Genomic DNA, 13,272 nt, shown 5'->3' with positions numbered 1-13,272 from the left:
AAATGAAAAACATCAAAATTCTCCAATCAAACAAGCAAAGATGTCTTTGTTGTTCTTTTTTTGTTAAACTGTGAAAACAAAACAACTTGCTGGAATATAAAGATAAGAGCTGACTGAGCATGCCATGAATTTCGGAAGGAGGGGGTATTCTCACAGAACCAGTATTTTCCCCATCCCGTCTCCATTTGATGTCGATCAAAACATACCATTGGCCATTTAGCTAAAAAATAAAGGGGGGGGGACAATGTGCTTGTGCACATATCTGATTACTTTATGTCCACCAAGGGAATGGGGCAGGAGAAAATGTAAGAATAGAGAAAACTGTACTGCAGTAGTCAGGGTGTGATGGGACCAAATTGCAGTTTTCTAACTGAGAATATCTTCTTGGTCAGGAGGAATGGAGTCCTGGAATAAAGTAGCGAGTTCCCTTTTTAGCAGATGCCTCCTGTCTGCTGCTGGAACACATCGATTATATCTTCATCCTGCATCTCCAGCAGCGCTGGAGTGTCTGTTTCCTTGATCGGGTGCCCGTCAAATCGGAACCTGACCTGCGTCATGGACAGACCCTGTCGTTCACAGTAGGCTTTCATCAGTTTACTAAGTAGCGTATGCCTCTTAATCTTAAAGTACACCATAGACCCATCCTGCCCCGCCACCTTCAAATGAATATGATTGCTGTTCTCAGTTGTGACTTCTTCCTTGGGCTTTTCCTCGGCCATGGCGAGCACTGGAGTCTCCTCAGCTGCTGCTTCACCAGAGGGGGCCAGGTCCACACCGAGCGAGCACACAAGCAGCACCAGGAGTGGCAGAAGAAGGCTTAATTCTTCTCCATTGGAGTGCCTTGGGAAGTACATATTTGTTATTTAATATATACCATCCCAGTCGATTTCAGATCCCTTTTGTGAGGCCCATTGAGCCTCAGAGGGAATATACTTTGGGTTTCTTTCTTGCAAAGGACCTTCTGGAAGCTAAAACCTGTATAGCAAGCTCTTTCTTCCTTGCTGCCCCTTTTGCTATTCTATTCTCAAAATCATTTCCTGTACTCATTATGGTTTGGTCTGTTTGGTGTCCTTTACAATGTATAACTGCCCCCTCCCAAGGAAGCTGTATAGCCTCTGATAATGTTAAAAATTTTCTCTTTGTGTTTCATAGGGAGCTTTTTGAATTTGATAGTATCCCTTTTTTCCAGATGGCTGCATGGGCATGAAATAAAGAAGCCATATTTAGAATCAGGATATATATTTAACTTTAACCCTTTATCTAGCTGTAGTGCTCAGATTAAAGCAATCAGTTTGGGCTTTTGTGCTGAAGTATGGGGAGGGAAAGATTTTGCCTCAGTTATATCCTGTAGGCTGACAATAGCATATCCAATTTTTCTGGTTCCTTCATGCATGAAGCTACTTCCATCTGTAAACCATTCGGCCTCTGGATTGGGCAGAGAGTTGTCCTTTAAATCAGGCTTTCCTGAATACATGTGTTGTTCGGTGTCTGCACAGGAGTGGGTTAGAAGCTCCTGCTTGCCTTCATCAGGTAATAGGGTAGCTGGGTTTAAGCCTCCACACACCTGGAGGGTTAGTTACATCAGGGGTGTCAAGGAGGAGGGCCTGATACCTCACTAATCTCTTTCCTTTTAAGGATTTGTGCCCTGTGGCTTCTAAAACCCCTTGGACTTGATGTGAAATCCTGATATCCAGATGTTTTCCTAGAGTAAATATGCTAGCTTCTCCAACTAGGTGGGCAGTCACAGCCACTGCTCATAAACATTCTGGCCATCCTTCTGCTACCAGAACTAGTTGTTCAGAGAAAGAAGCTACTAGTCTAGGAATGGGTCTGAATGTTTGAGCTGGGACACGCAAAGCTATTCTTTTTCTTTCTCACACATATGAGGTGAAGGGTTTTTCCTGTTTGGGAGCCCCAAGATAGGAACAGTGCTCAGTTTTCTTTCATACCTTCGAAGGCTTGGTGGCAGTCATCATTTCATTCCAGGGGTTCTAAATCACTTCCTTCTAATGCTTTATAAAGGAGTTTGGCTGGAATCCAAATGCAACGAAAGCCTACCACACTTAAGAAGGTTCTCAATTGCCTTTTTGCTTGAGGTATTAAAATATTCAGTATGGCTGATTTTTCTGTTCTGGGCCAGTGTCTGTGCCCCTGGAGTGAGGACATAGCCCAGATATTGAACCTTCTCCTTAGAAGTCTGGGTTTTTTGGAGAGGTACTCTATCCCCATTGTCATGAGAAGTTAAGGGTGAGGGTTTTGTTTTCATCAGAATCCTCTTTTGTTGGGCTGGCAGTCAATATATCACCCACATATTGGAGTAGAGTTCCACTAATCAGTTGTAAATCCCCCTGCTCCCCCCGCCATTCCCTTTTTAAAGCATTCCCAAACAAATCTGGGCTGTCTGTGAATTCCTGAGGCAGCACTGTCCAGATCAGCTGGGAGGTCTCACAAGTATCAGGATCAGTCCATTCAAAAGCAAAAAGCAATGGGGAGTCAGGGTGTTCTGATACGCAGAAGAAAGCATCCTTTAAGTCTAGTACCATAAACCAATTTGCATCCGGAGAAACTTGTGTCAGTATAGTATAAGGGTTAAGGACTATAGGATGAATAGGAATCATTGCCTCCATAATTGCGCTCAAATCCTGGGTAAAACAGGACTTCCCATTTGGCTTCTTAACCGGTAGAATGGGGATATTGCAAGTGACTGACAAGAAGTTAATAACCCATATTTCAAAAATTTCTTAATTAGAGGCTGAATACCTTTTTAGGTATTCTAAGAATATTCTACATGTCATCTTAGGGAGATAACAATGGGTAAAACATCATTGGCTCGCCTGGGAACTTCTGTTTCCCATACATTGGGCATTATTCTGATTGCAATATGGGATGGTATACTATCTGGCACATAAATGTTATTTACCACTTGCATGTTCAGGCCATTACCATTATAAACTTTGTTTTGTCTACATTTGGGTCTGTCAGTCCTATTTGGATGATAGCTTGTGGCTTAACAAGTGAGTTCCTCCCAGTAAGGGAGTAGGGCATTCAGGTATCAGGAGAAAGCTATGTGAAAACAAGAGGCAGCCCATGCCACAAGCTAGTGGACAAGTAGATTGTTCCACCTGTGGCCATCCATCTATTCCAGTAACTATACAGGAGTGCTGGAGTAGAAGCCCATTAGGCTGAATCAGGACAGAGTAAATGGCTCCTGTGTCCAATAAAAACTCAGTATCCTTACTTTCCCTATCAGAGATGCCCCAGGGCTCTTGGTATATTATGTTGAGATGTTCAGGAAGAGTCATAGGGAGAGCTCAGGCCCCTTCAGTCTTCCATAACTTTGGCCAGCAAAAGTTTTGGGACTGAACCCACCTTCCTTCCAAGATGGGGATGATCATTTTTCCAGTGGCTGTCCATCTTACTGAAGGCATATTGATTGAGACTCAGCCTTTTGTGAGCAGGGGCTCTGGTGTGCCTTTGCCCAAGTCCGGCCTCACAGGTTTCCATATACAGTGATCACCAGTGCTGTGGCCAAAAGTTGGGCATGGTATTTATGTTGGACAAACTTGTTCTCCTTCTCTGCCCTGTCTCTATTATTAAAGACAGCAAAAGCCATATCCAATAATTGGTTCATAGGAGTTTGGGGCCCACCATTTGCCTTCGGTCATTTCCCCCTGATATCTGCTGCAGATTGCAGGATAAAATGCACATTGAATGCACAGTGACTGCTCTTCTGGAGAATTAGCATCTGTATTGGTATACTACTGGAAAGCCTCCACCAGAGAGCCTCTAAAGAAAGCTGGATTTTCATCCTTTCCTTGAGTTTCTTTCCTTACTTTATTGAATTAACTGGCTTAACTATGCATGGTCTCATTCCCTCCTCTAAAGTGCAGCAATGAGACAATAAGGTCTTTAGGTTTCCCCCAAGTCAGATCAAACATCAAAATCAGTTCCAGGATGTCAAGTGCCTCCACTGATTTAGGAACTCAGGCCACGCAAACTACATTGTCCTTTGGGGTCCTGATACAGGGTATCAGAAGTACCAGAAGTTACTTCATTCAATTTCCTTTCCCTCTTACAGTATAAATCAAGCTGTAAAATGGTACTGTAATTCAAAATCCCATTTGCAGGCTGGGTTTCTTGGTCCCCCAAGTGATTCTGGGACCAAGCCCCATTACAGTAGAATATTAACTTCTTTTTCAACTTCTCAGCATAAATTGTGCCTAATCATGTAAGAAACAAATGGGAATCTGTGGGAATGCTTATTCTTGCTCCCATTTAGGACTGTAAGCAAGGAATCAGATTAGGGCACAGGGAGGATAAGATTCTAGGATAATATTGTTCAGAATGCCAGAGATCTAAGGCAGTGGAAAAATCATTGGCTGCAGTGGCCCCAGCCAAATGAATCAGAAGCCATGGAGTTTCCTAGAAACCAAAAGGAAAGATAATCTCTTAAGGATAGAGAAGCCTGCTAATGCTGAATACTATGGTCAGACGATGTAATTCCTCAATGATGGGGTGAACAGTGGGTGAAAAAGGCAAAAATTCAGAGGGATAGATACAGGTGTAGAGGAGTGAGAAGGTCTGGCATATTGAGCAAAAGGGTGCAAAAGATTCTAGTTTGCCACATTTCTTCTCCCTTATCCAACAAAATGCCATGTGTCTCATCCCTATAAGCTGAAAACCCACTGCCACTGGGGACACCAGGACCACTCTTTATTGTGTGTGTGTGTGTGTGTGCGCGCGTGCACACGCACACGGACACACACGCCTGCATATCCCTGAGTGAGCCAAAAATTGATTACCATGGTTGGGCAGAAGTTTTTCTATGGGACCACACCTGTCTCAAATAATCTCTGATACTCCCCTTGGTCCTTAGTTTTCTCAGAACACCTTTCAGGGGGAAGGAACCAAGTGTCCCTTTTCTTTAGAGCTGAGTGACTCAGTCCCCCATGACAACTAATAGCCTTGAAGTTGTCTGAAAGCCAGAGTAAAAAGTTTCAGAGCACAGAGAGAGTGGGGAGTAAGAAACGCAGCCTCACAGACCAGTTTTCCCAGTTTTTCTTCCTCCTAGAGAATGAAGGAGGAAAACAAGAAGCACAGAGACAAAAATTACATCAGCATTAAACTAGCTCTGTTCCCAAGAAGAGGAACTTACCAGTTCCCAAAAGACAAGTTGTGCTTCGCAGACTCAATCTGGGGGTTACCGATGTTCCTCTGTGGGTCCCTTTGTGGTCGCCAAGATGATGCGGGCAAGCTGGGTTTGAGGACCCAGAGGGAGTCCCATAGAACCAGCCAAGAGGGTCCTTGGCTGCACGCGGGATGGAAATCAAACTCGAACCAGCAGGAGGCAAAAGCAGAGTTGACTGAAAGAGTAGAGAGTAAGCAGATCAGATAGTGTCTGGGAACGTCGGAGAGGAAACAAGGGAGCCTGTGTTTGGGGCCCCGGGTTTTTATTGATGTTGTGGTCTGGAACACGTGTCTTCTCAGGCATCCAGGAACTGGTCAAAACAAGGACAGGGTCCGAGTGTCCATCGTAGTCACTTATTCCCTAGAGCCAGAAGGTTTTAGTGTCAAGGTGCTCAGTGACAGTGGTCTGGAATATGCACATGATGGCCTCACCTGGTCATTCCTTAGATGGTATCTGTCATTCTGGAAGCCTCCAAAGAAATCATTAACTCTTCATCCCTTGTGAGGAGGACATACATTAAGGCATGCATAGGGCAGGGGTGCAGGTCCTAGTAAGAATAGAAGCCGGAAAAGAAGCAAAGGGGAAAAAATAAAGCAACTCTTTTTTCTCATGGGGTCCCCTCAGTTTCCCTGTCTCTACAAATAAAGACTTTTTTTTTTCTGCCTATTCAGATGTCTTTTGTTTCTTTTTCTTAGCTGATTGCCCAGAGTGGTCTTTTAAAAACACCAATCAGTTCATGCCACTTGTGTGATTAAAACCAAGAAAGACCAGAATCCCTCATGGGGCCTACATGACCTTACATGCCTGGCCCAGCTCCCCTGCCGCATTGCTTACCTCTGTCCTGAACTCTCTGGCCCAGTGTGTTCCAACTACTGATTGTTTCACTCCTCAAGTTCCCTGTGTTCCTTTCTACCCCAGGGCCATCAGATCTACAGTTCCTTTGATGTGACAGACGTTACCCTCTCCTCTTCACCAAGTAAATTCCTATTTTTCCCTTAGCTCTCAGCTAAAATATCAGTTCCTGACATATACCTTCCCTGACCTACACCTTACTTCCCTACACAAACACACACAACAGGGTCATGACCATCTGAAGTGTGCTTTTAAAGTACTATGTAGTACTTTTCATACCTTATATTTATAGCTCTTCTTATGGCTTGATTATTTAAGATGGTCTCTCCCATATAAATTCCATAGTGTTTTGGTCCTCAGTGTTAGTCCCAGTGCATACCATGCTGTAGATACTGAATGAAAACGCTTATCTTAACATCATATGTTTTTCCATTGATGCGGTTTGATTTTTTTTTCATTGTTGAGAAGGAAGATTTCTTCTTTTATCTGAAGTCTTAATTTTAGGAATTATTGGCTGTCGTCATACAGGGCTCAAGATTTCCTTAAGTTGAGTTTAGGTCTAGATGTGATAGATCCTTTTTGTGAACTAACTCCTAAGGGAAACAGATCAGTTAATGTTACTCAATATTAAAGATATAAAACAAATGAAACCAAACAAACTAAATATCTACTGCTTGGCAAAAATTTTAATTTAACTTGTTAAATTTTTTGGTCCTTCCTGTGCAAATTATTTGAAACATGAAATTGTTACAACACTAAACACAGGAATAAATATATTATAAAATCAACTAAAGATCGGTAATGACATGATTTATAACATGTTGACTATTCTACTTCAGCGTGTGGGTAAAGTATAAAGAGAAAGTGTAAAGTTGACAATTTCATCCCCTTTGGTGATTGGGGAGAAGAGGATTGTCAGTTTCAAGTTACAATTAAAAAAGCTTTTTTTTTTTTTCTTTTTTTTTTTCCCAATTTATTTATTTTCAGAAAAACAGTATTCATTATTTTTTCACCACACCCAGTGCTCCATGCAAGCTGTGCCCTCTATAATACCCACCACCTGGTACCCCAACCTCTTTTTAGGGGTGGTGAAAGGGACTTGCCAGGTAACAAATCTGCTTCCTTCAGCGAACAGAATCAGTAAGGGTATCCTTTGAAATGAGAGTTGTAACAATTTCTTGAAATAAGTTCCAGAATTAACCCTTGAAGGTACAGTGGTACCTGCTTATCCACAGTTTTGCTTTCCATGGTTTCAGTTACCCATAGTCAACCGTGGTCCAGAAGCAGATGATCCTCCTTCTGCTGTATAGTCTGAAGGTCAATAGTAGCCTGAGGCTCCATCACATGCCTACATCATTCCCTTCACTTCATCTCATCACGTAGACATTTCACTATCTCACATACTCACAAAAAGAAGAAAGCTGAGTACAGTATAAGACCTTTTCTGAGAGATAGACCATATCCACATAACTTACATTGCGGAGTATTGTTACAATACTCTACAGAGTATTGTTACAATACTTCTTCTTTGAGTTATTGTTCTTAATCTCTTATTATGCTTAATTTATAAGCTAAACTTTATCATAATATGTATATGTAAGAAAAAACATAGTATATGTATACAGGGTCTGTACTACCTGTGGTTTCTGGCATCCACTGGGGGTCTTGGAACATATTCCCTATGGCTAAGGGGGGATATAGAAAGATACTCATTTTCCCACACAAACATGGAAAACTTGTAAGTGACTCTAAGTCTGACAAACAATTATTTATGAACAATGGATGTGTTCTCTGAGAAAAGCAGAATAATCACCAGTAATTACTTATTGATCTTTATTGATCTCTATATTATACATAAATTATATTACCTTTGATGGGCTTACATTCTATCCTAGTTAAGGAGACAAAAACAACATTAAAAATGTTTTGAAATTATTTTAAGGTATTTATGTAAAGCATTAGCTATTAATTCATATCACAGACAGTGATACTGTAGGAGTGTGCTTTAACTTATATTTTTTAATTATCAATAGTCCAGTCCCAATTGTAATTTTTTTTTAGATTTTACATAATTTTTTTCAGCCATAGATCTCATGGCTTTTGCTACTCTTAGTACTTCAGGAGTAATACTAAATAAGCTTTCATGTGGATATTTATCCTTATAAAATAAGGAAAAGAATAATTATAATACATAAGCTTTGTCTTGGGGAATTATGCAGATAGTTATTAAGGAAACACTTTCCATGATTATACCTTTTAATGATTTATTTTAGAATTAGTCTCACTAAAGAAAAGTTCATTTTATGTAGTAAAAATATATGTAATTGTGTGTATTGAAAACAATATTATATTATCAGAAATTGAATTCTGATTTTTCTCTGGGAAAAAAATTATTCATAGATGTGCATGTATGTGTGTGAGAGAGAGAGAAGGTATAGTTTTGTTTTGTTTTTTAATCGTTAATTATAGGCTTTCCTTTGGCAGAACTGTCTAGCTACATAACTTATGTGAGGAAATTGTTGATGATAATAAAATGAATTTAATGTTTCTGGCCATGCCCTGGGTCCTAAGCCATTTATTGAGTTTTGTGACTAGACTACAAAGTTAGATGACATGTGACATTGCTGTGTCCATAGATAGATTAGAAAACCTCCAGTAGGTTTTCTTTTTAAGGGAAATCTGGGCCTATGTTACAAGGAAACACCAGGCACTGTTCCCAAATGTCTCATGCTAGTTACCTAAATTTTATAGGCAACAACACTATTATACAAATAATGCTTCGAGTAAGAGGTGAATTTTTTTAGTTCAGTTTAGTTTAGTTCCAAAATTTAGTTAGTTTTTATTTTGCATGAAATTCTTAAAAATACTTTGTAATGTTGAAAATTTTAAATTGCCAGCTTTAAAATGTGTTCAAACAGAAGATGCTCCTTATTCCACAGAAGTAAATTGGGTAATTTAATCATTTTGGGGTTCTAGTAAATCATGACAACCTATAAAAGTTAACTTGTGGCCCAAAGTATATAAAATATCCATAAGGAAGAATCCCTGTATAGTAAAGGGAAGATATGGGGATTACTCATTCTCTTGTGTAACAGATCTTCTATCCTATGTTTGGCTTATCTAGCATATACTCAGCCATACAGATATATTAAAGTATGCTATACTTAACAGATATTTTAATGCCATTGAATGGAGTTTAAGGAAGGCCGAGGGGCAATCATGTATCATTTGTTCAGGTATCCATGTCACATTATATTGAGTGTGTTCTAATACAGGCACTGTGTTCGGTGCCACATAAAAGGATTTTATTAAACTCACATTTTAGTGTTTGAAAATGAAGGGAAAGGCAAATACATAGTTATAATTTGGTAAATGCTCTAAGTCTATGTAGTGTTCCATGCAAATACAGTTAAAATAGACATAAATTCTAGGCGTAGTACAGTTTAGTGGTGACTTCAGAACAGAAATGTCTGGTTCTTAAAGGCAAGGAATTAGAAGGAGAATGGAAAAAACAAAAATGCACATGAACCTCTTACATACAATGACTGGTGAGGAGAGATTAGCACAGCAATGAACAGCTCCAGTGGCTCAGGTAAGTGTTCATGAGCACCTGTTAAAGAGCAAGGTCTGTGTGAATAGACAAGAGAGGACAAATAAAGAAATGTCAGTACCATGATCTATCCATCATTATAATCACTTCCTCTTGAATACATGTTCAACTCCCCTGCCTTCCTCCCACTGTCTAGTAGTAATGACCTGACCAAACCATAACCCTGGTTAAATACAGTTCTTTACCAATTCTGTGACAGCAGTATGCTTTTGAATGTGGCCAGAGAAAAACATGCAACCATGATAATCAGCTATGCTTTATGTTCACGACCACTAACCTCAAAAGAGGTACTCAACAACAGTGCAGTTTTTCTATTGTCCATTTTCCCGTATCTATTGGGTCACTCTTCTCAGTATACAAATATGCTGTTATTCCTCTCATCCAAAAAGCAAAGCAAAATAAAATGAAACAAAAATCTTTTTTTTTTAAGATTTATTTATTTGAGAGAGACAAAGTGAGCATGGGCAGAGGTAGAGGAAGACGCAGACTCCCCACTGAGCAGAGAGCCCAATACAGGGCTCAATCCCAGGACCCTGAGAGGTCAGCGAAGTCAGGCACTTAACTGACTGAGCTACCCAGACACCCTGAAACAAGAATCTTTCTTGATCCCTATTCCGTCCAGCTACAGTCCCATTCCTCTGTTTTCTTATTCAGCAAAACTTCTTTTAAAAAATCCATAGATATTGGGGCACCTAGGTGGTTCTGTGGGTTACAAGTCTGCCTTTGATTCAGGTCATAAGCAAGCAGCCTGTGCTCGTGCTCTCTCTCTCTCTCAAATAAATAACGTCTTTAAAAAAAAAAAATCCGTATTGTTTTCAATTTCTATCCTCCTGTTCTCTCTTGTATCCTTCTTTATTACTTTTTTTTTTTTTTTTTTTTTTTTTTGCCCAGCTATTCCACTAAAGTCACAAGTGACTTCATATTGCTGAGTCCCATTAGTTTAGTTTCCATATCTCCTCTTACTCATCTCATTTGGTTAATCATCCAGTCTCCTTGTCTCTTCTCTTTCTCTCTTCTCTTCCAGGATATTTTGCTTTTTGGTTTCCTTCTGTCTTACTAGCTGGCATTCTCATTCCCCCTGGCTGGTTTCTCCTCCTCTCAGTGTCTTATCCTGGAGTACCCCAAGGACAAGTCTTCAGGTCTCTTTTTTCTTTTTGTCTTTGCCTTTGGTGATCTCATCTATTCTCACATCTTTATATCACCAATGTACTAACAACTCCCCATTTTCTGGACCTCTCCCTTAAACTCCAGGCTTACCTATGTGCTCCCAGGAGCTGTTCTTCTGCCAAAAGCCTTATTACCCAAGTACTGACTACTTCTTCCTGACTACTTTCAGGTCCTAATTTAAGTAGCAAACTTCTCCCAGTATATACTTGTGCATGTGTGCGTGCATTATCCCTCATGTCTGCATTATTTTTCCCATTGCTTTTACCAAGTGACATGCAATAAATATAACCAGTGCCTGTCACACAGTATGTGTTCAATAAATACTTGTGGAAGGTGGAAGGGAAGGAAGGGGAGAATGAAGGAAGGAAGAGCAACTATCAAAGGAAGATTTTGGTGACTGGCTAAATATGCAGGTTGAGAGAAATGTTAAGATTCAAGAATGACCAGATTTTCAGGTTTTTGGTAGTTACAAGCTTGGTGGTTCCAGGAATTCACATTAGTCATACAGAAAGAATGTATAGGTTGGAAGCCAGTGAGACAGAGAAGGGAAAGATTCTAAGTGTTTGTTTTTCTCTAAAAGAATGTGATAAGAAGATGAGAGCCAATACCTAAGCAAGAAATTAGTCCGGAAAAAAGCTTTTTATTTTATTTTTCTCCCAGTATTCTCCAATCATTGCAAGAGAGATTGTCAGTCCTTTTGTCATTTATTTATGCATTGCCTGTTAAGTTCCAGGATCTGCTCTAGATACTTTATATATTTCATAACTAATTCTTACCCATAAGAACAAGTTATGTTATTAGCTATATATTATACATAATAATATTATATATTATATCATGTTATTAGTTATTCTAACCCATAAGAATTACCCGAAAACCATAAGGCAGGTTTATTCACGTTTTTCCCAGTGGAGAAGCAGAGGCTCAGAGCCCAAGTTCAGTACAGCTACCATGACCCCAAGTTAGGGCTGCCCAGTTTCAAAGTCCTTGTAAATTTTGCCCTTTAATTTATGAAAATTTGAATCAATGAAGAGTGTTTTAAAGAATCTTTTTTGAAAATTTATTGTTTAAAATTCTCTAAGTTGGTTTGAATAAAAATGCAAAAGCTGCAAATGAAAAAAAATTGTGTAATAATTCTAAGTTAAAGTGATTTCTAATTGATATCAATTGCTCCTTATGTGCTTTTTATTACATAAATAACTTATTTCTTAGAAACATTCACCATAAATATGTATTCAAGAGACTGAAGAAAACTATAGGCTCAAGTAAATCTTTTATAACTATATGTGGACATTTTAGATGTAATTCTGCTATATAAACAACAGCTGGGAATCACAATGCAGTTTCTTACAGCTCTCCTACATAAAGTAAATCGTTACCATGTATAACCTTATCCTCATAAAGTTCAGTTTTCACTTAATTAGTAAATAATCAAAGTTAAACTTCCTAGTTAATTTGCTAGTTAGTGTCTGGTTAATTGAAATTGTTGTCTTTATATAATCACAAAATTTTATAGCAAATTTACAACTGAACTGTTACTTCCTTACAGATACAAATTTGGAATCTCAGAAGCTAAAACAACCCGGGTTAGAATGGAAGTTGGCAGATCTTTGCTTGTATGCTAGGGTGGCCCATCAGAACATAATGTCTGACATACCACCTCTGGCATTATCACCTTACAGTCACCAGGATTCTCTCTAGAGCGGTCTCAGATATCTTGTCTTCTCTAGGGCAACAGAGACTCGGGGCTTATATCTGTGCTTATATTTAAGCACAGATCTTCTCCTAACATTAGTATGTTCCCACCAGCTGCTAAGGGAGAATTAATATGAACATTTCTTTAGAAATTGTTTTCTTTCCAGGCAATGCTGGAAAGATTAAGTATATTTTCCTTTTGCATTATTTTACTTTAATTATATTAATTTATTATTGGTTGCATTGGTTTATTATTATATTAGCCATGTTACTGTATTAGTTATATTAATTGTATTATTTTGTTATTACTTTTGTAACAAATTACCACAAATTTAGTTTAAAAACAAGTATATTTTCTTATAGTTCTGAAGATCAGAAGTTCAAAATGAGATTTAGTGAGCTAAAATCAAGGTGTTGTCAGAGTTGTGTTCCTTTCACAGGCTCTGAAGGAGAATACATTCCCTTGCCTTTACCAGCTTTTAAGATAAACCTGTATTTCTTGGCTCATGGTCCCTTTCTCCATCTTCAAAGCTAACAGATAGTATCTTCAGATTTCTCTGATTCTGACCCTGTTCCCTCTTTCCTTCATTTACAAGGATCCTTGTGGTTATGTTAGACCTAACAAAATAATCTAGAATAATCCCTTCCTGGGATACTTGGGTGGTTCAGTCAGTTGAGCATCCGTCTCTTAATGACAGCTCAGGTCCTGATCTCAGGGTTGTGGGATGGAGCCCCATGTTGGGCTCCACTCTCAGCTTGG

The 13,272-nt window shown here is 39.2% G+C and overlaps 2 protein-coding genes across 6 annotated transcripts in view; one reads left to right on the top strand and one right to left on the bottom strand.

Annotated features, from left to right (window-relative positions):
* TBC1D19 (TBC1 domain family member 19) overlaps positions 1 to 13,272 on the top strand; it is a 157,196-nt gene that overhangs the window by 104,016 nt on the left and 39,908 nt on the right. The window lies entirely within an intron of this gene.
* Positions 395 to 719, bottom strand: LOC122890118 (small ubiquitin-related modifier 2-like). Of its 2 annotated transcripts, XM_044225835.1 has the most exons (2): positions 566 to 719; positions 395 to 499 (listed from the first exon to the last, which is right to left on the bottom strand). In XM_044225835.1, exons 1-2 carry the CDS (start codon positions 717 to 719, stop codon positions 432 to 434), a joined length of 222 nt encoding a protein of 73 aa, XP_044081770.1. In that variant the 3' UTR covers positions 395 to 431. The 2 variants fall into 2 exon arrangements, with proteins under 2 accessions (XP_044081770.1, XP_044081769.1); XM_044225834.1 differs by having other exon boundaries at positions 395 to 719.

The sequence above is a fragment of the Neovison vison genome, chromosome 11 (assembly GCF_020171115.1).
Source record: "Neovison vison isolate M4711 chromosome 11, ASM_NN_V1, whole genome shotgun sequence".
Lineage (NCBI taxonomy): Eukaryota > Metazoa > Chordata > Mammalia > Carnivora > Mustelidae > Neogale > Neogale vison.
The sequence above is the reverse complement of the archived record's forward strand: the minus strand, read 5'-3'. Positions and strand labels throughout refer to the sequence as shown.

Bases quoted from the DNA above. Each gene is read 5' to 3' on its own strand.
- LOC122890118 (XM_044225834.1), bottom strand. From the start codon at position 719: ATGGCCGAGGAAAAGCCCAAGGAAGAAGTCACAACTGAGAACAGCAAT.